General features: G+C 49.8%; 2 protein-coding genes across 8 annotated transcripts in view; one reads left to right on the top strand and one right to left on the bottom strand.

The window, feature by feature from the left end:
* The window catches only part of CELSR2 (cadherin EGF LAG seven-pass G-type receptor 2), a 35,755-nt gene extending 24,493 nt beyond the window's left edge, over positions 1–11,262 (top strand). The window contains exons 18-34 of one of the 5 annotated variants that reach the window (XM_007529325.3): positions 4,133–4,316; positions 4,406–4,534; positions 4,616–4,796; positions 4,886–5,053; positions 5,153–5,279; positions 5,388–5,588; positions 6,112–6,286; positions 6,549–6,661; positions 6,786–6,865; positions 6,983–7,109; positions 7,221–7,343; positions 7,894–8,021; positions 8,222–8,310; positions 8,400–8,582; positions 8,724–8,885; positions 9,007–9,241; positions 9,502–11,262. In XM_007529325.3, coding sequence (XP_007529387.1) covers positions 4,133–4,316; positions 4,406–4,534; positions 4,616–4,796; positions 4,886–5,053; positions 5,153–5,279; positions 5,388–5,588; positions 6,112–6,286; positions 6,549–6,661; positions 6,786–6,865; positions 6,983–7,109; positions 7,221–7,343; positions 7,894–8,021; positions 8,222–8,310; positions 8,400–8,582; positions 8,724–8,885; positions 9,007–9,241; positions 9,502–9,529 — 2,433 coding nt within the window. In that variant the 3' untranslated portion in view covers positions 9,530–11,262. Of the gene's footprint in view, positions 1–4,132; positions 4,317–4,405; positions 4,535–4,615; positions 4,797–4,885; positions 5,054–5,152; positions 5,280–5,387; positions 5,589–6,111; positions 6,287–6,548; positions 6,662–6,785; positions 6,866–6,982; positions 7,110–7,220; positions 7,344–7,893; positions 8,022–8,221; positions 8,311–8,399; positions 8,583–8,723; positions 8,886–9,006; positions 9,281–9,320 lie in introns of all 5 variants that reach the window. The other 4 variants (XM_060201953.1, XM_060201955.1, XM_060201954.1 and 1 more) reach the window with 4 other exon arrangements.
* Positions 11,263–14,968: 3,706 nt separating this feature from the next.
* PSRC1 (proline and serine rich coiled-coil 1) lies at positions 14,969–21,119 on the bottom strand. 3 transcript variants are annotated; one of them, XM_060201951.1, is made up of 8 exons: positions 20,813–21,118; positions 20,373–20,430; positions 20,216–20,273; positions 19,034–19,475; positions 18,081–18,375; positions 17,744–17,992; positions 16,052–16,145; positions 14,969–15,640 (listed from the first exon to the last, which is right to left on the bottom strand). In XM_060201951.1, exons 2-8 carry the CDS (start codon positions 20,389–20,391, stop codon positions 15,637–15,639), a joined length of 1,161 nt encoding a protein of 386 aa, XP_060057934.1. In that variant the 5' UTR covers positions 20,392–20,430; positions 20,813–21,118; the 3' UTR covers positions 14,969–15,636. The 3 variants fall into 3 exon arrangements, with proteins under 3 accessions (XP_060057934.1, XP_060057933.1, XP_060057935.1); XM_060201950.1 differs by having other exon boundaries at positions 20,843–21,118; XM_060201952.1 differs by lacking the exon at positions 14,969–15,640 and having other exon boundaries at positions 16,048–16,145; positions 20,843–21,119.
* Between the last annotated feature and the right edge of the window lie 4,360 nt (positions 21,120–25,479).

Here is a 25,479-nt window from a genome sequence, read left to right as displayed (position 1 = left end):
TGAACAATCTTTTTGATATACTGCTGTATCCTGTTGGCTAGAATTTTGTTCAATATTTTCGCATCTATGTTCATCAGAGATATTGGTCTGTAGTTTTCTTTTTTGGTTGTGTCCCTGTCTGCTTTTGGTATCAGGGTGATGTTGGCTTCATAGAAGCTTGCAGGGAGTATTCCAGTGTCTTCAATCTTCTGGAAGACTTTTAAAAGTAGAGGTATTAGTTCTTCTTTGAAAGTTTTGTAGAATTCATTTGTAAAACCATCTGGTCCAGGACTTTTATTTTTGGGAAGATTTTTTGATAACTGTTTCAATTTCATTAGCTGTGATGGGCCTGCTCATGTTATCCACTTCCTCTTTACTTAGTTTTGGAAGTTGGTAGGTATCTAGGAAATCATTCATTTCTTCCAGGTTCTCTAGCTTGGTGGCATATAGTTGTTCATAGAAGCCTCGTATGATATGTTGAATTTCTGCAATGTCTATTGTGATATCTCCTCTTTCATTTACTATCCGATTTATTTGGGTCTTCTCCCTTTTTTGTTTTGTGAGTCTGGCTAAAGGTTTGTCGATTTTGTTTACTCTTTCGAAGAACCAACATTTACTTTCATTGATCTTTTGTATGGTTTTCCTATTCTCAATGTTATTTATTTCTGCCCTAAATTTAGTGATTTCTGTCCTTCTGGTTGCTTTAGGATTCCTTTGTTGTTCTTCTTCTAGGTCTTTAAGATGTGCAATCAGGCTGTTTATTTGTGCTTTTTCTTGTTTCCTAATGTGTGCTTGTATAGCTATGAATTTCCCTCTTAGGACTGCTTTAGCTGTGTCCCAAATATTTTGATAGCTTGTGTCTTCATTTTCATTGAACTCTCGAAACATTTTGATTTCTTCCTTGATTTCCTCTTTGACCCAGAAGTTGTTAAGAAGTGTACTGTTGAGCTTCCACATTTTGGGACTATTACTAATCTTTTGTTGATTGTTAAGTGTTAGTTGAATTCTACTGTGGTCTGAGAAGATGCTTGGGATGATTTCAGTGCTGTTGAATTGGCTGATGCTGTCTTTGTGGCCTAACATATGGTCTATCCTTGAGAATGATCCATGTGGATTTGAATAAAATGTGTATTCCAGTTTCTTGGGATGAATGACTCTGAAAATGTCCAATAGTTCTAGTTTATCTATCTCTTCATTTAGTTCCCTTATGTCTTTACTGATTTTATTCCTGGATGATCTGTCAAGTTGAGATAGTGGGGTATTGAAGTCCCCTACTATGATTGTGTTACTGTTAATATATTGCTGTAGCTCTTTCAGTAGAAGTTTGATGTATTTAGATGGATTCTCATTGCGTGCATAGATATTAATAATTGTTAAGTCCTCTTGATTGACTGATCCTCTGAGCATTAAGTAGTGTCCATTACTATCTTTTTTAATCTTATCTATTTTAAAGTCTATCATGTCAGATATGAGAATAGCTGTTCCTGCCCTTTTTTGTGGGCCATTGGCTTGTATGATAGTTTTCCATCCTTTCACTTTAAGTCTGTGTTTGTCTTGTTGAGTTAGGTGAGTTTCCTGTAGACAACATATTGTTGGGTTGTGTTTTCTGATCCATCTTCCTACTCTGTGTCTTTTAATAGGTGAATTCAGGCCATTGACATTTATTGATATCAAAGATTGAAGATATTTTAACGCCATTCTTGTAGAGTTTTAGAGTGTTTTGATATATGTCCTATTTGTGGTGGTCTGGTTGTTTATAGGAGACCTTTCAGAACTTCTTTCAGGGCAGGCTTGGTGATGGTTGCTTCCTTCAACTGTTGCTTGTCTGAGAAGGTTTTGATGCTTCCATCTAGTCTGAATGACAGTCTAGCAGGATATAGTATTCTTGGCTGAAAGCCTTTCTCATTGAGCACTCGATAAATATCTTGCCATTCTCTTCTGGCCTGTAGTGTTTGTATGGAGAAGTCTGCTGCTAATCTTATGGGTTTTCCTTTGTAGGTGACTCTTTGTTTTTCTCTTGCAGCCTTGAGGATCCTTTCTTTATCCTTATTCCTTTCCATTCTAAGTATGACATGTCTTGGTGTCTTTAGGTCTGGGTTAATTCTGTTTGGGACCCTCTGGGCTTCTTGAATCTTTATGTCTTTGGTATTGTCAAGACTAGAGAAATTTTCAGCTATTATGGCCTGGAGAATGCTTTCTTCCTCTCCTTCTCTTTCTTCCTCTGGTAAGCCAATAATGCGTATATTGTTTCTTTTGAAGTCATCCCATAGGACTCTGTTGTTGTTTTCAGCATCTCTTAATCTCTTTTTGAGATCTCTTACTTCTTTTTTAGTTGTCTCTAATTCATCCTCAATCTTGCTAATTCTGTCTTCAGCCTCATAGATTCTATTCTCTCTGCTCTCTACTGCTTTCTGGAGTTCATCTATTTTGTTGCCCTGCTCTGATACTGTTTTAGCTTGTTCAGCTAGTTGCATTCTTAGCTCAGCGATTTCAGCTTTCAGCTCTCTAATAACCATGAGATAATTAGAATTTTCTTCCGTATTCTCATTTGTTGTTCCTGCATTTCTGATTACAATTTTTTCAAATTCTTTACTCACTCCTGTTATTATTTCCTTAGCTAATGTTTGGATGTTGAACTCGTTGTTTTGTGCTTCACCCTCTGGAGGACTTTTAGCTGGACTCTTGTCCTGGTTCGAGTCTCCAATATTTTTTCTTGTTGTTTTAACCATTTTATATATTATGTTATGAGTTCCCTTTATCAGTACTTTTCAAATTATTGATCACTATTGCCTGGATTGACTTGTGTCTAAGTAATTTAATTAAAGGGTTTACTGTGGTGGAAGTTAACAGTTTTTTCAATCCCTGAGTTGGAGCTCAGTGGTGTAAAAGCCTCTTTTTTTTTTCTTCCCTGTAGGCTATGGGAGCCTGAGGGCTTTTAAACTGTCAATAGGCTTCTTAGCTTAATCACTGACTCCTGACCAAGAGATAAAGCAGGGTGTGGCAGAGATAATCCCGTGGTTATGCAAAGAGACTTTCACAGCCCCTCAGCTATGCCACTGAGGTATAAGTCTTCTCCTGAGTTTCCCGGTTAGATCTCTGTCCCCTGGTGTCCCTCCCTGTTGCTGCTCCAGAGTCTGAGGGTAGTAGCAATGGAGACTCAGAGTTGCACTTGGTGAGTCTCTGGGGAGTCCTTTCCTCCCTTCAGCTGTCCCCTTGTTGTGGAGCAGACTGGAGGTGGTGTCTCCACTGATACACTGTTGAACTGTTAGCAGTCACTTAATCTCTCCTTAGGCCCCTCTCTCCTCTCTGTCACCAGCCATGCGTGTTTGTACTCACGGGTGATTTACTGGGTTCCTGTGGTCATTCTAGTCCTGTCTTGTTTCGGTCCGGGTGGTCTCCTTTGGTATTCCTAGTTGATCCGGGAGAGGAGAGGAGAGGAGAGGAGAGAAAGCGATCTGCTGCTCGTAGCTCCACCTCCGGAACAGGAAGCCTTCTTTTTCTAATTATGATAGAGACACAGAGAAATTGAGAGACATCTGCTTCACCACTTGTGAAGCTTCCCCCTACCAGTAGGGACCACAGCCTTGAACCTGGTTCCTTGCATGTGGTGCACTACTGCCTAGCCCATATTTCTGCTGTGTCTTTTTTTATTACAGTACAATATACAGTATGCTACTGAACAGACATTAAATTTTTTTAATGTTGTAAGGCTCTCAGATGCCCATTCCCTCTCTCTGAGGCCTCCCTCCCTGTAGCTCACCTCAAGCTCCGCTTGTCAGGATCATAGTTGTGAGGGAGCAGCCCGGTCAGGGTGCGGTAGATGATGACGCTGGCCACTGCCTCTCCCTGGCTCAGCTCTGGGTGCCGCCGCTGCCTCCGGGCCAGCTCCTCTTGCTTCACCACTTGTGAAAGGGGGACATTAGACTACTTAAAGGTGGTTGACAAGCCTACTCTCAGAACAGCACACTGCCTGAAATTCGCTTATTCACTATTTTTCAGGAACTAAGTGAGGAACACCTGTATGCCTGTGTGGGCGCAGGCACAAGTGGGGACCTAGCCTCTGGAAGGGGTGCGGTGTGTGGGCAGTCATGGCCTGGGGAGGGGGAAGCAAGGGGCTATGGACATATCCCACGATGACCATGCCCACTCCTAGAACCTGCTGCGGGTGGGCAGTGCCCTCCTGGATGCGGCCAACAAGCGGCACTGGGAGCTGATCCAACAGACAGAGGGTGGCACGGCCTGGCTGCTGCAGCATTATGAGGCCTACGCCAGCGCCCTGGCCCAGAACATGCGCCACACCTACCTGAACCCCTTCACCATCATCACGCCCAACATCGGTGAGGCCGTGCCTGGGTTGGGGTGCTGCATGCAGGGAGGGGCCACCTCTGGTGGTTGGTGGTCTGACCACGTGTCGCCCCACCCCCAGTCATCTCTGTAGTGCGCTTGGACAAGGGGAACTTCGCGGGGGCCAAGCTGCCTCGCTATGAGGCGCTGCGAGGGGAGCGGCCCCCAGACCTTGAGACAACAGTCATTCTGCCTGAGTCTGTCTTCAGAGGTCAGTGGGGCCAGTGGGCTGAGGTGAGGGCCCTGGGCATCCCTGCAGGGCCCCGCTGAGCAGACTGTGTCGCACCCCCAGAAACACCTCCTGTGGTCAGGCCTGCAGGCCCAGGGGAGGCCCAGGAGCAAGAGGAGCTGGCCCGGAGGCAGCGGCGGCACCCAGAGCTGAGCCAGGGAGAGGCAGTGGCCAGTGTCATCATCTACCGCACCCTGGCTGGGCTGCTCCCTCACAACTATGATCCTGACAAGCGGAGCTTGAGGTGAGCTACAGGGAGGGAGGCCTCAGAGAGAGGGAATGGGCATCTGAGAGCCTTGAGGGACGGGGCCAACTGTGCTGACTGTGTGCCAGAGTCCCCAAACGCCCGGTCATCAACACACCCGTGGTGAGCATCAGCGTGCATGACGATGAGGAGCTGCTGCCCCGAGCCCTGGAAAAGCCGGTTACCGTGCAGTTCCGGCTGCTGGAGACGGAGGAGCGCACCAAGCCCATCTGCGTCTTCTGGAACCACTCCATCCTGTGAGCCTGCTGCCCTGTTCCTGCCACCCTGGGGCCCGAAACTCCCACACCCTATTCTCCCTGCCCCTGACACAGCCTTCCCCCGCCTCCTCCATGCAGGGTCAGCGGCACGGGGGGCTGGTCAGCCCGAGGCTGTGAGGTCGTCTTCCGTAACGAGAGCCACGTCAGCTGCCAGTGCAACCACATGACGAGCTTTGCAGTGCTCATGGACGTGTCCCGGAGGGAGGTGGGGCCACCTGAGGGTTTGCTGGGTGAGGCAGGAGGGAGGGGGCCAGGGCTCAGGGCTAGGTGCTTAGGCCCTCATGTTGCCAACTTCCCTGGGCCTCTTCTGCAGAATGGGGAGATCCTTCCACTGAAGACGCTGACATATGTGGCTTTAGGGGTCACACTGGCGGCCCTGCTGCTCACCTTCCTCTTCCTCACTGCCCTGCGCACCCTGCGCTCCAACCAGCACGGCATCCGCCGGAATCTGACGGCTGCTCTGGGCTTGGCCCAGCTGGTCTTCCTCCTCGGAATCAATCAGGCTGACCTTCCTGTAAGAGGCTCCTCTTCACCCAGAGACCACCCCAGCCCTCCCTCCCAAATCTCTGAGGCCTCCCCAGAACCCTGCTCTCAATCTCCCTTCCTGTGGCTTGCAGTTGAACAAGTGAGAGCCCAGCCCAGCGCTCAGCTCACAGTTTCTGCTGCTAATTTTTTTTTTATAAACATATACTTATATAAAATATTTTATTTATTTTGGATAGAGACAGAGAAATCAAGAGGGTAGGGGGAGATAGAGAGAGAGACACCCACAACACTACTTTACCTTTTGTGAAGCTTCCCACCTGCAGGTGGGGACTGAGGATTTGAACCCTTGTCCTTGTGCCTGGTAATGTCTTCACTTTGCCATGCACACCAGTTTCTGCTTCTGTAGTTTCCACTGAAGGTCCCCTAACCCTGGAAGTGTCTTTTGGCTCAGACACAACCTGAAGCAGCCCCCAACACCCAGACCCTCCTCCCATGCTTGCGGGAGCAGAGCCCAGGCTATGGGCTGTCTCTGACCCGCCGGCCCTGCTCAGTTTGCCTGCACAGTCATCGCCATCCTGCTGCATTTCCTGTACCTCTGCACCTTCTCCTGGGCACTCCTAGAGGCCCTGCACCTGTACCGGGCGCTGACTGAGGTGCGAGACGTCAACACTGGCCCCATGCGCTTCTACTATATGCTGGGCTGGGGCGTGCCTGCCTTCATCACAGGTATTCCCACCCACTCTGGCCTCCAGGCTTAGCTGGGGGCTCTCCACACCACATTTGCTCCCATCCCACGCCCAGAGGCACCCCCCCACACACACACCAAGTCCCAAATTCTCCCATTTAACTCCACCCCACCTAGGGGATGGGCCCCCCAGCTGGATGGCCCCCCTTCATCCTCTGGGTCTGACCCAGGGAACCGATTTGACCACCTGCCCGAGTCCCAAACTCTTGAGCGCCCATCCCGTTGCTGTCCCTATCCTCCTAGGTCTAGCGGTCGGCCTTGACCCTGAGGGCTATGGGAACCCTGACTTCTGCTGGCTCTCCATCTACGACACCCTCATCTGGAGTTTTGCCGGTCCTGTGGCCTTTGCCGTCTCAGTAAGTGCCAGGAAGGGGGGTGTGTGGCTGATAGAGCTGGCCTAGAGTGTCCTCAGGGACCCTTTAGCAGTGGCTAAGGCTATGGCCCCATGGTCCCCTCACGCCTCCCCCTCCTCCCTGCTAGATGAGTGTGTTCCTGTACATCCTAGCAGCTCGGGCCTCCTGTGCTGCCCAGCGGCAGGGTTTTGAGAAGAAAGGCCCCATGTGAGTGTGGGCTGGGGTGTTGGGCAATGGGTGGGAGGGCAATGGGTTGGGAGGGCAATGAGTTGGGCAATGGGTGGGAGGGCCTCTGTGCAGACTCTCAGCCATCCACTTCCCCAGCTCTGGTCTGCAGCCCTCCTTCGCGGTTCTCCTGCTGCTGAGTGCTGCCTGGCTGCTGGCCCTGCTCTCCATCAACAGCGACACCCTCCTCTTCCACTACCTCTTTGCCGCCTGCAATTGTATTCAGGTACCCCCCTGGCCCACGCCTTGTGGGGCGCCCCAAAGAGATGGCAGGGGCAGCCTGGCTTGTGGGGTATCTGAATATGCCTGTGGACAGTAGCTACCTCTTGCCTGCCAGGGCCCCTTCATCTTCCTCTCCTACGTGGTGCTGAGCAAGGAGGTCCGAAAAGCACTGAAGTTTGCCTGCAGCCGTAAGCCCAGCCCTGACCCTGCTCTGACCACCAAGTCCACCCTGACCTCGGTGAGGACATCTGGGGTCTTGGGGGTAGGGGAGTCTGCACAGGTTGGGGTGCAGGTGGGAGGGCACAGGAGGCCCCAAAAGTCTATGCTTTGTGCTCTGCATCCTTTTCTTCCATCCTGTCCTAGGAGGAGGAGGGAGGGATGGTGGAATGGTCCCTGTGGCTGGGGGGGTAGGGGGCCAGGGTCAGGGAGGAAGGAGGGCACTGGGTGAGACAGAGGTGGAACTGGGAAGAGAAAGGTAAGGAAGTGGCTGGCGCAGATAGGCAGGTGATAAATACCTAGCACCTGTGAGTCCCTCCCACATGTTAGAAATCCTTTGTGACTCCCAGGATGATCTCAGGAGGCAGTGGCTGGCCTTATCTTGTGCCAACAGGCCCTTACAGAGCTGAGGCCAGCGTGATGGTTGACAGCACCACCACAGGCCAGCTCTGTCCAGGATCTCTTTCTCCCAGACCCAGGCTAGGGGAGCTACAACGAAGGGCAAGCTCCCTGCCTCTTCTCTTCCCCAGCCTGCTCCTCCATTTACTGTTTCCTCTCTGTCCCCTGCCTAGTCCTACAACTGCCCCAGCCCCTATGCAGATGGGCGGCTGTATCAGCCTTACGGAGACTCTGCTGGCTCCCTACACAGCGCCAGCCGCTCAGGCAAGAGTCAGCCCAGCTACATCCCCTTCCTGCTGAGGTGAGCCCAGCATGGGAGGGTCGGGAAGGGGTGGCCCAGGCCAGAGACAGCTGGGGGTGTAGTTGCACACACTGTGACAAACATGGGCAGTAGTTTACACTAGAAGCAGTAAGAGACGGGTGCAGGGGCTAGGGATCCGGAAGGGAAGAGAGTGGGGCTGGGGGTGAGCCAACCTCTCTAGCATGGTCTCATCTCCTCAGGGAGGAGTCCACTCTGAATCCTGGCCAAGGCCCCCCCGGCCTGGCAGATCCCAGTAGCCTGTTCCTGGAGGGTCAAGACCAACAGCACGGTGAGAACGTAGCCCCTGTAGGTGGAGGAGTGTTGTCCAGCTTTTGCTGGTGGGGGCAGATGGGCTCTGATCCTGCCCTCACCCTCCAGATCCTGACACGGACTCTGACAGTGACCTGTCCCTGGAAGACGACCAGAGTGGCTCCTATGCCTCTACCCACTCGTCAGACAGTGAGGAGGAGGAAGAGGAAGCTGCCTTCCCTGGAGAGCCAGGCTGGGACAGCCTGCTGGGGCCTGGCGCAGAGAGGCTGCCCCTGCACAGTACCCCCAAGGGTGGGCTAGCACCTGGGCTGGGTTGTGGGGGTGGCAGCGTGAGAGTAAAGGGTCTGAGAGTCCCTGAAAGCAACACCAGGCTGGGGGCTCTTCTAGGGCTGCCCACCTTCCTGAGGCCTCACCCACTTTTTTCTCAACCAGATGGGGGCCTGGGGCCTGGGAAGGTGCCCTGGCCGGGAGACTTTGGAACCTCAGCCAAGGAGAGCAGTGGTGGTGAAGAGCGGCCAAGGGAGAATGGAGAAGCCCTTCCCCGAGAGGTGTGCTTGGGCCCCCTTCCGGGCCCTTCCGCTCAACCTCACAAAGGTAAGCAGGGTGTCTTGAGCTGTGCCCCCATCTCACACCTACCCTGTGGCTGGAAGGCACTTTGGGGTGCCTATCTCCCCACCCCCATTGCTCCTCACAGTGCCCGCTCTCCTGGCCACAGGTATCCTGAAGAAGAAGTGTCTACCCACTATCAGTGAGAAGAGTAGCCTCCTCCGACTCCCCCTGGAGCAGGGCACAGCTTCCTCCCGGGGCTCTTCAGCCAGCGAGGGCAGCCGTGCCATGCCCCCACCACGCCCCCCACCCCGCCAGAGCCTCCAGGAGCAGCTGAACGGCGTCATGCCCATTGCCATGAGCATCAAGGCAGGCACAGTGGATGAAGACTCATCGGGCTCTGAGTGAGTGTGCTGGGGGGGCAGGACCCCTGCAGGCTGTGGGTCTCGGCTGCCCCAGGCTGCTCTGGGGTGGCCGGCAGAGGACACGGGCTGCATGCATCTGGGTCGGCCCAGCCAGCATGCACCAGGCCAAGTGCCAGGGAAGGTGGGCAGGCTGGGGGTGCCTTTCTGTTTCCGTCTGCTGGTGAAAGCTCCTTGCTGTCTTCTCTCCGACTAACCCTCTGCCTGCCTTTTCTGTCACTTTCCCTTTCCTGCCTCTCCAGATTTCTCTTCTTTAACTTCCTGCATTAACCCCGGGCTGCTGGTTCCTACACCCCGAGGCTCCTTTACCTTCCCCAGCTGCACTCATGCCCACTCCTGTCTTGTGCTTTATCCTGCCCCTGCTCTCACCACCCACTCGCCTGCCTACTCGGCCGGCCCGCAGCAGCGATGGAACGTCCATCTGAGGAGCCTGGGCCTTGCCAGGAGGGAAACTCCCCTCCCACAAGGCCACCTAGTGCCAACTCCCTCCCCTGTCCTGCCCCCCCCACCCCCGTTGCACTTTGGACCCCTGGGGCCAACATCTCCAAGACAAAGTTTTACAGAAAAGAGAGAGAAAAAAAATTGAAAAAAAAAAAAGGATCTCCACTCTTCATGACTTCAGGGATTAATTTTTTTTATACACTGGAAACTGACTTCCCTTGCCCTTCCCAAAGAGGCTCGGACCTCCCAGGACGCATCCCAGCCTCTCCTCACGTTCCCATCTGCTGTGCCTCTGGGAGGAGAGGCTCTGGGGGCCCCTGTCCCCTCATTTGCCATCACCAAAAGGAAAGGACAAAGCCACATGCACCCAGGGCATGAGCCCTGTGGGCTGCCCCGGACGGCGGGCCTCAGCCTGGTGAGGGCATCCAGGTGGAGGGCATGCCTCGCCTCCCAGGAACTGAACAAGCCCTGTCTGGAGAGGGGGCAGAAGGACTCAGCGCCCCTGCCCGGATCCCCAAATGCTGCATGAACACATTGTGAGGGGAGCCTGTGCCACAGGCGGTGGCCGGGCCTCCCCAGCCCTCTCCTGCCCCTGGACCTTGGCCCTGTGCCACCGCCCAGGCATTTGCTCAGTTGCTGACCCAAAAGTGCTTCATTGCCCGGCCAGACCCGCCCAGGAAAGGCCAGTCATGTGTTAAGTTGCGCTTCTTTGCTGTTGTGTGGGTGGGACGGGAAGGAAAAGGAAGAACTGCAGAGCTGGCTCAGTTGCCCCAAGCGATCTCAAGCACAGGGTTCAAGTCTGGGTTTTGGTGTCCACTCACCCCTGCTCCCCAAGACTAGATAAACCCCACTTTGACCTGCTGTGGCCTCTGAGACATGTTCTATTTTTAACCCTTTCTTGGAATTGGCTCTCTTCTTCAAAGGACCAGGTCCTGTTCCTCTTTTTCTGCCCCTCCTGATACCTTTCCCAGCTCCTTGTGAAGAGAGAGTTAATATATATTTTTAATTTATTTGCTTTTCTGTGTATTGGGATGAGTTCCAAGGGGCCTGACGTGGCTATCACAAGCAGGGTGTGAATTCAACACTCTGGCGTGGGGGCCCGAGACCCTTCCCCTTCCATCCAAACTGTCATCTCCCCACTTCACCCCTCCTCAGTTTTGCCAGCTGCTATTCATTTTGAGTCACCATTTACACCAAGCATGTGTTCCCAACTGTCCCCAAGTTTCCTCTGGAGCAGGTAGCTGAGCAGTGAGACTGGGCAAAAGATATGCTCTTTTTTCTCACTGTCCTCCAGCTCTTCTGCTGTGGACCCCACTCCCCAGCCTCCCCTCCCCCCCAGCCCTCTACCCTCAACAATTCCTACAAAGGGTTAAAAATGGAACTGGTTTTTACTACTGAAGACTTGACTTTAAAAACACAAAGATGCTGGATGCTAACTTGATACTAACCATCAGATTGTACAGTTTGGCTGTTCCTGTAAATACAGTAGGGTTTTTGTGTTTGTGTTTTGTTTTGTTTTTCATTTCCCCATACTACTGAATAAACTAGTTCTGTGCCGGTTGGGTGCTGTCTTCATGTGTCTGTGTGGTGCCCCGTCCTTCCAGAGGGAGGGAGACCTGGTTTCTCTGCAAGACAAGATCAGGCAGGTCTCTGGAAGGTTCCAGAAGCCCCCTGCCAGAAGATCAGTGGACTCAGATAACAAGTGGCACCAACCAACACTTCCAACAGTACTTCCTAAAAACCTCCAGTAAAGGGGCCAGGTAGTGATGTGCCTGGTTGAACACAAATACTACAGTACACAAGGACCTGAGTTCAAGCCCCCATTCCTACCTGCAGGGGGGAAAGCTTCACAAGTGGTAAAGCAGTGCTGCAGGTAGGTGTCTCTTATCACCCATCCCCCTTTCAATGTCTGTCTGTATTACAAATAAAACAAACAGAACAACCCTCCCGTAATACTTCCTCCAAGGGCTACTCAGCACAGAGCCTGTGTCCTGGCCTTTCACAGGAAGATGCAGCAGGTGGTAGGAAAGTGCCCTTTTCACCAGGGTCTGAGGGATATATGTGGCTGGGGGGAGGGTGGGGAGGGAGAAGCACAGCTCAACCCCTGAGATCTAGATCCTAGGGATGGACATGATTCCTGGGGGGCAGGATTCAGTGAGCAGCGAGGGCTGAGTTGAGGCACTGGTGGGAATCACAGTGCCCAGTGATGAGGTGTCTCCCAATGCCGCTTCCCTGGGTCCCCTGACCTCTCCCCAGGAGAAATGAAGCCATTACTCACACTCTGCACCCTCCCTGTTCTGTTTTCCAAAGGTGTGTTCAACAAGCTAAATGGGGCATCCACATAGGGGCAATGAAGTCTGGTGATTAAGAACAGAAATCGGGAGTCAGGTGGTAGCGATGTGGGTTAAGCACACACACCTGGCGCAAAGCACAAGGACCGGCATAAGGATCCTGGTTTGAGCCCCCGGCTCCCCACCTGCAGAGGAGTCGCTTCACAGGTGGTGAAGCAGGTCTGCAGGTGTCTATCTTTCTCTCCCCCGTCTTCCTCTCTCCATTTCTTTCTGTCCTATCCAACAACAACGACACCAATAACAACAACAATAATAACTACAATAAAAAAATAACAAGGGCAACAAAAGGGAATAAAGTATTTAAAAAATAATAAAAAACAAATCCTGGAACTACAGGAGTGGCAACCTCTTTGAACTTTTGAATTTTTCTACCTGAAAACTGAGGATAATAGCATCTGCCTAATTGAGCTTTTATGAGGACTAAATGAGTTAACACATGCTAAGTGCTTAGAACAGTTCACAGTGCATACATAATAAGAGGCCAATAAATACTGGTTCTCTCTTGCTGCTTCTGGTTAGTGGTCGAAGTAGAATGCATAAAGAGCAAAATCAATCAACCAATCAATCAATAAGTAGAATGTCATACCAAATCTAAGGGAGAGAGTGGGTGCCTCATCAAGAAGGCAGTGGGCCTCTAGCTACTATGACCTACTGCCTAAAACAAATTGGAATTGGGGGGGTGGGGTGTCCTTTTCCTCTCTGGCCACCAGGGGGCACCAGCACACGAGCCTGCAACTCAGGCCACACAAGCGTGCCATCTGCTGGCCACACTTAAGTGTGCCTACACTGGCTCACCTGACAATGCTGCTGCCACCAATAGGCCCTGTTCAAAGGTACCAGTGTAGGACACAGTAGAAAAACACACTGGAGCTTTCTTGCCTCTGTCAAACTTCTCCAGCATTAAATAACTGAGTGTTTTATCTTCACACACCCCAACCCTAACTCAATTCTTGGAATCCCAGACTGCAGGAAGCTCAGGATAAGGCAAGGGACTGGCTGTTGTCACAGTTATGTAGGTGAATGTGTCTAGTGAGCCTTAAAATCAGGTATACAAAAAGAAGGGGCCAGGTGGTGGCGCACCTGGTTAAGCACACATATTACAGTGTGGAAGGACCAGGGTTCAAGCCCCTGGTCCCAACCTGCAAGGGAAAGCTTCACCAGTGGTGAAAACAGGGCTGCAGTTGTCTATGCTTCGTTCCCTCTCCTCTCAATTTCTCTCCGTCTTTATCCAATAATAATAAAAGATTTTTAAAAGTATGTAAAAATAAAAGAGAAGAGGGAGTTGGGTGGCTATGCAGTGGGTTAAGCGCACGTGACATGAAGTGCCAAGGACCAGCATAAGGATCCCGGTTCGAGCCCCTGGCTCCCCACCTGCAGGGGAGTCGCTTCACAGGCGGTAAAGCAGGTCTGCAGGTGTCTTTCTCCTCCTCTCTGTCTTCCTCTCCTCTCTCCAATTCTCTCCTATCCAACAACGACAACAACAATAACTACAACAATAAAACAAGGACAGCAAACAAGAATAAATAAATAAATATTAAAAATAAAAAATAAAAGAGAAGAAAGTGGAGGCTCCAGTCCAGGGGACAAGTCATGTGCATTAGTACCTGAGGAAGGTGCTTATGGGTCTGAGTGATGTGGGTGCATCTAGAGAAGCACCAACTGCCACTCCTCTTTTACCCAGATGCCCCCTGGCTTTTAAAAGGCATGGCCTGATTTATCCAAAAGATAGAAAAACACTGAGTCAAAGGGACAAATGCACCTCCAGGTTCACTGCTACATTATTCACAATAGCTAATACAGAAGCAGTCTAAATGCCCATTAGCAGATGACTAGAGAAAGATGTTATCGGATATATTCTCAGTGGAATACTTACTACTCAGCTGTTGTTTTATCCGGGCCCAATGTAAAGCAACATTCAGCAATTTAAAAAGATGCTGTTGTGTCCTTTGGGACAAAATGGATGGAACTGGAGGTTGTCCTTGTGTATGGTGACACACTGGTTGCACCACTAGCACTCAATCCCCCTAATTTTTATTTTAGATAGAAGCAGAGGGAAAGGGAGGGAGGGATGTAAGGGACACAGAGTGGGAGAGAGAGAGAGGGAGAGGGAGAGAGGGGGCATAGTACTGGAGTTTCCTTCAATGTAGTAGGGGCCAGGGTTGAACCTGGGTCATGTTTAAGAAAAAGCAACACATTATCCAAGTGAGCTATTTCACCAGCCCTTAAGAGAATTTTTTTTTTTTTTTTAAGTTTTGGTCTGACCTTTGAGGAGGGAAGTTCCCTCAGAACTCACAAGGAACTGATTCTGCTTCTGGTTGCCAAGTGTCAAAGGCTGTGAGAAAGGGGAGACCCTCTGCTGAGTCTGTTAATTGAGCCCTTGTCATTCACTCAGAAAACATCCTTTATCTCACAAATGGTTTTCAATAAATGGGTGGAATTCTCTACTACACACAAGTGACCACCTCAGGTACTGCAGAGGTATGTGACTCCTGGTGCCAGTTGTCAAATTCTATATGGAAGATTAAGCAAAACAAATCACCAATTCTGATCCAGAAGGAAAAAAAAAGCCACAGAGTTCTTAGGAGGCTGGGAGTATGGACTGACCTGTCAACATCCATGTTCAGCGGGAAAGCAATTACAGAAGCCAGACCTTCCACCTTCTGCATCCCATAATGTCCCTTGGTCCATGCTCCCAGAGGATAAAGAAGAGGAAAATTATCAGGAGAAGGGATGGGATACAGAGTTCTGGTGGTAGGAATTGTGTGATGTTGTACCCCTCTTATCCTATGGTTTTTATTAGTGTTTCCTTTTTATAAATAAAAATAATAATAATAATAATAAAAGACAACTAGTCTAGCCAGCTCCCTGTCTGGGAAGCCTATATATACTGGTCTATATATACTATATACTGGCTTCATTGAGATTATACCAGAATTTATTCCAAATCTGTCAGAAATTAGGACAGGGACTTTTACATTTAAAGAGCATAGAAAAATACATTCATTTTATTTTTAGCAAAACATAGACCATGAGAGGAAGCTTATCATAAACTGGTCTGTTAGGGATCACAGGATTCACAAGGAACAAGATCTGGAGCTTGCCTTTCCCCCTCCAGACAGGCCCACGTCCAAGAGAAAATGTGATTCTGAAGGCTGGCACCTCGGAGAGCAGGGAAGCTAGCCACATAGGGCAGACACAAGGAAGTGTCCAGTGAGCCCACGCCTGGGAATCAGCTCAAACTCCTGGCAATGAGCACATGAGTGAGTGGGTGAGTGAAGACAAGCCACCTGCCTGCATCTCTCATCTTCTGCTCACTGCATCGCTACCAAGGTAACCTCACCTCCTTAACCTCCCAACCTAGAGAGTTGGAGTTCTCTCCAGTTCAGCTCTAATCTAGCCATCTCCCCATGTCTCTCCTCCTGGGAAACTAGCCCTGGCAGAATTTCCTCCTCCTGTCCCTGGGCCAGGATTGACTGAAGTTCAGGCCTGCCTTCAACAGCAGGGCTTGGGAGGCTGAGCAGAGGTGAGTCCAGGCAACGGCTGTAGTGGTTTTCTACTGAATTCTTGCTTGCTGCCCTGATCTCTTTACCTAAAAAGACAAGAGGAACTGTTTTATTTATTTATTTTTGCCACCAAGATTATCATGTGGGGGGAGGAGAGGGCTGTCAAAGCCTACATGCCTTCACTGTTGCAGGTGATCATTTCTCTACCCCTCATCCCCCACCTAGCTCCACTGCTCGTGAAGCTTCCCGCATGTTGGTGGAGACTGAGGTCTGGATCCAGGTTCTCAAGTGTGCTCTTCTGAGTAAGTCACCACCTAGCCTCAAGAGGAACAATTTTAGATTGTCCCTCTTCCTCAAGTCCATTTGTCACCCAGCTGACTTCAAGTTCCTCAGATTCTAAGGTCCCTTTCTCCTCCCCCTTTTGCTACAAAGGACTCAGGTGACAATCAGGAATCCCTGATGACGGGGGAGAGGGAAGGCACCTCAGCCTCCCTTACCTGGTAGGTCCCGGAGCTGCAGTTTTCCTGGGGGGCTGCAGACTGCTGCGAGGTCCACCAGGGATGGGAAGATTTGGTCTCTGGGAAACAGGAACTGGAGGATCACAAACAAATTAGCAGATGGGGGCTGGGGAGATAGTGCCATCAGGAGCACAACAGACTTTCTTTCTTTCTTTTTTTTTTTAATATTTATTTATTTATTCCCTTTTATTGTTGTTTTATTGTTGTAGTACACAACAGACTTTCATGCCTAAGGGACCAGGTGTCCAGGTTCAAGCTCTAGACACCACAGGCCAGAAGTAAGGAGTGCTCTGATTAGAAAAGAAGTGAGGGGGTCGGGCGGTGGCGCAGTGGGTTAAGCGCATGTGGCGCAAAGCGCAGGGACCGGTAAGGATCCCGGTTCGAGCCCCCGGCTCCCCACCTGCAGGGGAGTCGCTTCACAGGTGGTGAAGCAGGTCTGCAGGTGTCTATCTTTCTCTCCCCTTCTCTGTCTTCCCCTCCTCTCTCCATTTCTCTCTGTCCTATCCAACAACGAATTGTGTCAACAAGGGCAATAATAATAACCACAACGAAGCTACAACAAGGGCAACAAAAGGGGGAAAAAAATGGCCTCCAGGAGCGGTGGATTCATGGTGCAGGCACCGAGCCCAGCAATAATCCTGGAGGAAAAAAAAAAAGAAAAAAAAAAGAAAAGAAGTGGCCAGGGCCGGGCAGTAGCGCACTGGGTTAAGTGCACATAGTACAAAGAGCAAGGACTGGCTGAAGGATCCCGGTTTGAGCCCCCAGCTCTCCACCTTCAGGGGGGGGTCACTTTGCAAGCAGTAAAGCAGGTGTGTAGGTGTCTGTCTTTCTCTCCCTGTCTCTGTCTTCCCCTCCTCTCTTGATTTCTTTGTCCTATCCAACAACAACAACAGCAGCAGCAGCAACAACAACAATGGAAAAAAGCTGGCCTCCAGCAGTGGATTTGTAGTGCAGTCACTGAGCCCCAGCGATAACCTTGGAGGCAAAAAACAAAATAAGTGGTCTAGGTGGTGATGCAGTGGATAAGTTGTTGGACTTTCAAACATGAAGTTCAGACTTTGATCCCTGGCAGTACATATGCCAGAGTGATGCTCTAGTTCTCTTTCTCTTTCTCCTCTTCCTTCTCTCTCTCTCTCATTAACACATAAAATCTTAACAATAAATAAATTAAATGAAAGAAAATTCAAATGTCTCTCCACCCCACCCTCTTTTGATGGAACTGAGAACTCACAAATGCATCATTTCACCATTCTGGGCAACTTTTTCATTCAGATGGTGTATTTGAGGGGGGGCGGGGGAGTTGAAGCACAGACACCATAGCACCTGAGCTTCCTGTGATGCCAAAGCTCTTCACATATGGTACCAGGGCTTAAACTTGGGCTTTAAACAAGGTAAACCCTACACCTCCACCTGGTGAGCAATTTTCCAGCCTGTAAATGATTTTTTTTTAGGAAGAAACACTGGATGAAAGCAGAGTGAACTTGGGATCAGTGTCCTTCCTCCCAGCCAAGGTAAAAGACATCAAGCATCTGCAAACCAAGGCCCCAGCCTCCCCCGGCCCAGTCTCTCCTTAGCTCAATCACCCCATGCTCAAAGAGTGATGCAGTAAAGATGGGGGAAAGGATCGTTGTACCAACTCTGAGATGTGACAGTAAACCCATTCTCACTTACCTCTATGTCCTATGGTGGTTGGTCTTGGAAGTCCTTTCCGGGTTGGCAAAGCCTCTGGAGACAAGGCCCCTTTGCTGGGCGCTGCACTCCGGCTGGTGAGTAGGTTTCGGCCGGCTGGCCTGGGGATGGCTGAGGGAACAGGCAGCCGACTGGAAGGCTTAGCAGTTGCCCCTTGTGGCCGAGACAGACGCTGAGAATTGCTGGTAGAAGGCTGAGAGGCCAAGACTGGCCTGATGGGGTTAGGTGGACCTGGTAGACAGGAGCAAAGAGTTTTAGGGTAGAAGATACATCTTCCCTCCCCCATCCACCCACAGCCTTACTGCCCCCGTTTGCTCACTGGTGGTGGTTCTCCCACCGGGTCCAGTTTTCCCTCGGATTGGAGGAGTTGATCGGACTGGGGGAGAAGATCGCACTGGGGGAGAAGATCGCACTGGAGGAGAAGATCGCACTGGAGGAGAAGATCGCACTGGGGGAGAAGATCGCACTGGAGGAGAAGATCGCACTGGAGGAGAAGATCGCACTGGGGGAGAAGATCGCACTGGAGGAGAAGATCGGATCGGAGGAGTTGATTGGGCAATAGGAGAAGATGCTGGGCTTTTGGATATGGGGAACAGATTGCAAGTGGGCGACTCCTGAAACACACAGAGGAAAAAATAAAGCTTAAAATGGAGAATAATCTGTTCTGCTGGCAAAAGAAAGGGTAGAGGTAGTTAGTTGCTTAGATCCCAGTAAGCAAGGGCAGATATTAGCTGCCTTTATCATCATTTATTTAGTTATTTGATGAGAAAGAGAAAAAGAGGAGGAGAGAGAAAGTAGAGCACCATCTTGGCACATGCAGTGACAGTGATCACACTCGGGACCTCATTCCTAAGTCCAATACTTTATCCATTGTTCCACCACTGGAGTTGTCAATATCATTTACTAAGAGCTAATTATAGACATTATCATGCCTATGCACAGGGTCAGCAAACTAGCTCACCTGGATAGTGCATCTGCTTTGCCATGCAAGTTACTCAGCCCTCAGGGTATCTGAGGAAGTTTTGGTGCTGTGGTCTCCCTCTCCCTGATAAAGTCCAGTGATGACAAAACAAACAAGTAAGTGATAATACAAAAAAACCTAGATCCTATGCACAGACACAATAGTGCTCTGCTTATGGCTATCTCATTTAATTCCAAGAATCTATGTGACAGGTCTTTGCTGTCCTCATTCTGCCAGTGAGGAAAACTGCCCTGTGCTGTACTGTGTCATGCCCTGCCCCTGGCTATATCCTGTTCCCCCTCAGGACTTACCCTCTTCGTGCTGGAAAGCTTCTTTCCAGAAGTTGTTCTAAGAGCCCTGGCAGGCCCCTTCCTGTCGCTGCTCCGGAGTCTGGGTGTCAGGCTGCTTGGGGAAAGGGTGCTCCGAGCCAAAGGGCTCACAGTGGGCAGCAGGTCTCGGACAGGACTGTCCTTCAACACAAAGGTCTCCCGCCGAGGGCTGGGCTTCACCCTGCGAGGCCCCGGGCCCTCAGCCACATTCTCCCGCTCCTGAAGGGCGCACTGTTCCAGCTGAGCGGCCAGCCGGTTGGCCTCGTCTAGAATCTCCTCCAGCTTCTCTGGGCTGAGGGGGCCTAAGCTGAGCCTCAGGCTCAGGGGTGCAGGGGCCACTGCATTCAGGTCACTTCGGTGGGAGAGGCCCCGTCGGAGAGGTTTCTCCGGAGTAGCAAACACTGCTATGTCTTCCTCCTCACGACTGGGACAGAAAACAAATCAGCCACGAGACCCGCACAGAAGACAGCAGGAGACTGTGCAAGGGAGGCAGCAAAACCCACTGCCAGAGCCCCAAGCCCTGATGGCCAGGCTGTCTGTGAGCTCTGGTCTTGATGTGATGAGACACTGGTCCCACCGGGCCTAGTGTTTTCTTTTTTTAAAAAAAATTTTTTTTAATATTTATTTTTTTATTTTCCCTTTTGTTGCCCTTGTTGTTTTTTATTGTTGTTGTAGTTATTATTGTTGTCGTCATTGTTGGATAGGACAGAGAGAAATGGAGAGAGGAGGGGAAGACAGAGAGGAGGAGAAAGATAAGACACCTGCAGACCTGCTTCACCGCCTGTGAAGCGACTCCCCTGCAGGTAGGGAGCCAGGGGCTCAAACCAGAATCCTTACGCTGGTCCCTGCACTTTGCACCACCTGCGCTTAACCCGCTGTGCTACTGCCCAGGGCCTAGTGTTTTCTAACATAGGAGATCCTGACAGGCTGAAGACGCAGCAAATCCACTAACCCTTCTTAACACCTTGCAATCTCATGCCAGCTTTTCCCTCATCGCCATCTCCCACCTCCAGCTAAGTTAGAGGCCCAGGTCAACCAGTTACCTAGTGGTGACTTGCTCAATTCCCAACCCTGGCTCCAGAGGCCAACAGTTCAACCCAAGGGGTCAGAGACAAAAAAGGCAAGGCTGGAGGAAAGCAAGCAAGTGGGAAAAAGAAGCCATACCTGTCGTATGGGGACAGTCCTCTGAAGTCCAAGGTCTCGTCCACAATGAATTTCACATCTGAAGGGGAGGACACAATGAACGCCTGCCCTGGGCCCCTAACACCTTCACAATGGCAGGGCCTCGTTTGCATTTGAGGGGCCTTTAGGGTCTCCTTACCTTCCTCCAAATCATCCATGTTCCAGACAGCAAGCGGAGGAATCAGTTTAGACCTGAGCTGTACAGAAAACACAGCTTTGCTCACATCTCAATCCTCAACCCCCTCCCCCCCAGGCTCGCAGCCAGATTCGGGGTGCAAGCCACGGGTGAGGGGTTACACGGGAGGTCAAACTGCAGTCCAAGGAGAAGCATCTGTCCCAGTTAACTACCTCAATCACCTCTGGGGGAGGTTAGAGGGCTCCCCTGGACCCCAACCCCACCCCACCCACCCCACCCACCCCACCCACCCCGTTCAAAAATGGTCCTCCCGCCCGCACTGCGACTCGGCGGCAGTCTGCGCGCCCCATCTCTCTCCCCGCCACTCTCCTCCGGTTCCTCCTCTCCCCAGGGCGCCTTCCCACTCTCCGCGGCACCACACCCACGCCACACCTCTAGCTCACCTCCAGCCTCCACTTGCAGCTCCTACTCACCTCCTGCAGAAAGGTGCTTTTCCTCCCATAATCTAGTTGCCGAATCAGCCCCGAGGGGGCGGGGCTCCTTTCGAATCTCTCAGGCCCCACCTATCCCCACTCTAAGCGCACTGTGATTGGTGGATCTCAGCATTCCCTAGCCCTCGGAGGGTGGGCCCCGGCGGCGGGCAGTCGGCCGGAAGTCTGCAGGTGGGGCCGCGTGCCCAGCCGCTTGAAAGGCCCCATCCCTCTCGAGGGCCCGAGCCGGGCTCTGCGCGCGGGACTGGGAAGCTGCATTTGGCTCCCACGTCCGGAGCTCAATGGAGCTGGCCTGGAAGGGGCGGGGCCTCGTGGCGGCGCGCGCGGGAAAGTACCAATGAGTGTGGGCTTTGCGTCCCTTTTCCCCGCCCACACTCCTCCTAGTCCTGCGCCTCCCACCAACGCTCAGTTTAAAGAAGTTCGCCCCATATTCTCCGCTTGTGTGTCGGATCTCCTGAATTGTGATTTCTTTTTCTTCCAGGCTTATGGAAACACCTAAACATGGATGTTTGACGTCCTCCAGGGAGTCCCTGACCCTTTAACTTTTTAAAGAACAACATTCAGGCTGTACCTCTGTGCTTCCTAATTAGGAGACTGCCAAGTCAAGCATTGTTTAATCAATCACGCCCAGGAGATAGTTGCAAGTGAAAAAGTAAAATAAAAATAAAGCCAGAAGGGCAGGGCTGGGGAGTCAATATACTTTTATGCAAATACACCCTTATGCCTTAGGCTCTGAGTTCCCAAATTCAATCCCCAGCACCATCATAAACCAGAGCTGAACAAGTATTTTGGTAGAAAATAAAAAAGATAATAAAAAAAAATACATTCAGAACCAGAGACAGCAGACTCTTCAAACAGGGAGTGGAGAATGAGATTTAACCTTGACTCGTTTTACAAGCTAACTAAGATTAAATCTCTCTCACCTCTGTGCTTATTACATTTGACCCCTTGCTTATCTGTGAAATATGGTATGTATGTCTGAGGGTCATGACCCTCATGGTTACAGAGGTTAGGAGGGTAATTATGAACATCAAGTTTTACACTGTGTTGTTGTGCCTTAGGGCTCTGAGTGGGTGTTGTAACCAGCCCGCTTTAAAAAGCTGTGTTTGAAACATGCGTCAGCCTTCATACTAGGGGTTTTCTCTGTTGTTTACAAATGTTTCTTGAGAATAGACTGGGACACCAGTTAACAGAGCTTCCTAGGAATCTTCTAAAAATTTAATGTAGAATGACCATAAAAGAATGATTGCGGGGGCCGGGGGGGGGGGGGGGGGGGACGGCGGTAGGGCAGCGGGTTAAGCGAACACGGCGCGAAGCGCAAGGACCGGCGCAAGGATCCTAGTTTGAGCCCCTCTCTTCCCCTCCTCTCTCCATTTCTCTCTGTCCTGTCCAGAAATAACAATAGTGGTGACAACAACGATGAGCAACAAGGGGAAAAAATAGCCTCCAGGAGCAGTGAATTCTTAGTACAGGCACTGAGCCCCAGAGATAACCCTGGAGGAAAAAAAAAAGATTGAGGGTTTTTCCTGACCTTCAGCACCCAAGCTTTTGTCTCCGGTATTTATGACTAAATTTTTGATCATTTATAGGTTTTTTGTTTACTTCCTAGATTAAAAAAATATTTATTCCCTTTTGTTGCCCTTGTTGTTTTATTGTTGTTGTTATTGATGTCGTCATTGTTGGATAGGACAGAGAGAAATGGAGAGAGGAGGGGAAGACAGAGAGGGGGAGAGAAAGATAGACACGTGCAGACATGCTTCACCACCTGTGAAGGGAGTCCCCTGTAGGTGGGGAGCCGGGGGGCTTGAACCTGGATCCTTCCACCGGTCCTTGCAGTTTGCGCCACCTGAGCTTAACCCGCTGTGCTACTTACTGCTCGACTCCCATACTTCCTAGATTTTAACTCTGAGTTTGAGGTGGTGAGGTTTGCAGGAGTAAGATGTTGCTGTAATAAAAGTCACAGGAAGCAAAGGAGACTTGGAATTTAGTGGTGTAATAAAGATAAGGGTGGAGAAACTCAGAATTTGCCAGCTTTTGTGGAGAACAGCAGAGAGAAGCAGACTGTCTCTTTTTTTCCATGGACTGGCTAGCTGGCAGGCAAAGGTGGGTATAAAGATGTTGTAGGATTCAGCTTCTATGGAGGTGGGGAAGTGAAATGCAGTAGCAGTAGTGCCTCTCTCCAGGCAGGTAGTGGCAAAGTGGAGATCAGAGGGAAGAGGCTATTAATTAAATGCGTTCCTTCTTCCCAGCTGGAAGCAGCCTGAACAGATTCTCCTTCTCCTCCTTCTCCTTCTCCTTCTCCTCCCCTCCCCCTCCCCCTCCTCCTCTCCCCCTCCTCCTCCTCCTCCCCTTCTCCTTCTTCTCCTCCCCCTCCTCCTCCTTCTCCTCCCCCTCCTCTTCCTTCTTTTTCTCCACCTTCTCTTCTCCTTCTCCTCCTTCTCTTCTCCTTCTCCTCCTTCTCCTCCTCTTCCTCCTCCTTCTTCTCCTCTTCTTCCTCCTCCCCCTCCTTCTTTTCCTCTTCCTCCTTGCTCCCTGCAGGTGGGGACCAGGGACTCGAACCTGGGTCCTTGCGCACTGTAACATGTAGGCTCAGCCAGGTGCACCACCACCCAGCCCCTCCCTGAATAGATTTTTTTCATCCACCTTTAGGTGACATGGGGAGGAAATTTTCCCACTATAATTCTAATAAAATTATAATTTAAAAAATTTCTTTACTGGGGGATTAATGTGCAGTCAACAGTAAAATACAATAGTTTGTATATGCATAACATTTCCCAGTTTTCCACATAACAATACAACCGCCACTACGTTCTCCTCTGCCATCATGTTTCAGGACCTAAACCCTTGCACTCCCCCCCCCAGTCTTTTACTTTGTTGTAATACACACAAAAATTATAATTTTGAAATCACTTGCAATACAGGGGTAGAGGCTGAAAGGAAAAAAAGGAGGGGCCACTTCTCTATCAAATTGAAAATAAAGCCAGAAAAGAAAGTAAAAAAAAAAAAAAGTCAGGCACAGATTGACAAAATGACCCACTTGAGTAGTAACTACTTCACCAAGCTGATCCCTAAGACATTATGATGCAAGCTCCAGTGCTGTGGTTTCTTTCCCTTTCTCTGCCTCTCTGTTTTGCTCTGTCTGAAAAAGTCAGCCTAGAGCAGTGAAGCCTTTTTTCACATAGGAAAAAAAAAAATTCAGACAGCAGAATCCTTCACTCAGCATAACCATTAATTTTGGAAATATTTGTCTCCAGCTCTGCTCTGAAATATTTATGAACAAGTGTTTAAGTTTCTGGGCAAATACTGAATAAATTAATGAAGGAATACACACCTTCCCAGATACATGAGACATCTTTGCTCAGAAGATTCTTCATATGCTACATGTATACATGAAAAAAAAAAAGTAAGGATTCTTGTGCAGTTTTCCTTGCATGAAAGATTAACTGACATGTTGAGTATTTAGATTTTATTCCATAATTATAAGGGCTGAAAATACACAGACACTTTTTAAATATTTATTTGAGGGGAGAAGCACCAGAACATTATCCTGGCACATGTGATGCCAGGGACTGAATTTGTGCTAAAAAATCCAGTGTTCCAGTCACTGAATGGGTCATAAGAATATATGAACTCTAGGGAATTGGGTAGTAGCACAGCAGGTTAAGCGCAGATGGTGCAAGGCACAAGGACCTGCGTAAAGATACCAGCTCAAGCCCCTGTCTCCCCACCTGCAAGGGAATCTGTCTTTCTCTCCTTTCTGTCTTCCCCTCCTCTCTCCATTTCTCTCTGACCTATGCAACAATGACGACATCAATAACAACAACAATAATAACTACAACAATAAAATAAAGGTAACAAAAGGGAATAAATAAATATTTTTTTAAAAAGAATATATGAACTTTAAATGATGGCTCTAAGATACTTCAACAAACAGCAAAGGTATTGAGATGTGGGCTAAGGTTAAACATCTAACTGAACCTTAGAGCACTGCTTCAGCAGGAGGGAGGTCTTTATTTACACACACACACACACACACACACACACACACACGCACACGCACACACACACACACACGTGCACACATGCACGCACACACACATTTTTTTACTACATATTCTGGACTTTGATTCCTTTCCCCTCCAACATTCTCAGTAGGGTTTGTAGAAGCTCCCTACACTGGAATTCACTAGGGCTGAAGGTCTATCTAGCCATGCACCTTGAGGACCATGGTGCTGACTGGCAGTTGGGATATTTGGTTGTTTCCACATCACCTCTCATAATTTAAATCTTTTCAGAGATTCCCACAGAGGAGCTAATTTTCAAAGGCAAAAGCAGAAACTGCTAGACTTCTTAAGGTCTTGACCTAGAACTTTCACAATATCTATGCAAGAAGATCACAAGGGGAAGGGAAATATACTTCAACTGTTGGTGAAAAGAGTACCATATGCACACAAGGATGGGAGGAAATGTTGCTATTTCCTGCAGTTCCTTCATTTAAGCCTTCCATATCTTGTTTGTTACAAGAATGAAAACAAGGGTCATAGAGACAGTATAATGCTCATGCAAAGGACTACCATGACTGAGGTTCCAAGGTCCTAGATTTAATCTCTGGCACCACT

Source organism: Erinaceus europaeus, chromosome 11 (genome assembly GCF_950295315.1).
Source record: "Erinaceus europaeus chromosome 11, mEriEur2.1, whole genome shotgun sequence".
NCBI classification, from domain to species: Eukaryota; Metazoa; Chordata; class Mammalia; order Eulipotyphla; family Erinaceidae; genus Erinaceus; species Erinaceus europaeus.
This window is presented reverse-complemented; position numbering and strand designations above follow the sequence as displayed.

Bases quoted from the DNA above. Each gene is read 5' to 3' on its own strand.
- PSRC1 (XM_060201952.1), bottom strand. The intron at 18,376-19,033 runs GTAAGTCCTGAG...TGTGTGTTTCAG, and splicing joins AGCTTTCCAGCACGAAGAGG to GAGTCGCCCACTTGCAATCT. The intron at 17,993-18,080 runs GTGAGCAAACGG...CCTGTCTACCAG, and splicing joins CGGTGGGAGAACCACCACCA to GTCCACCTAACCCCATCAGG.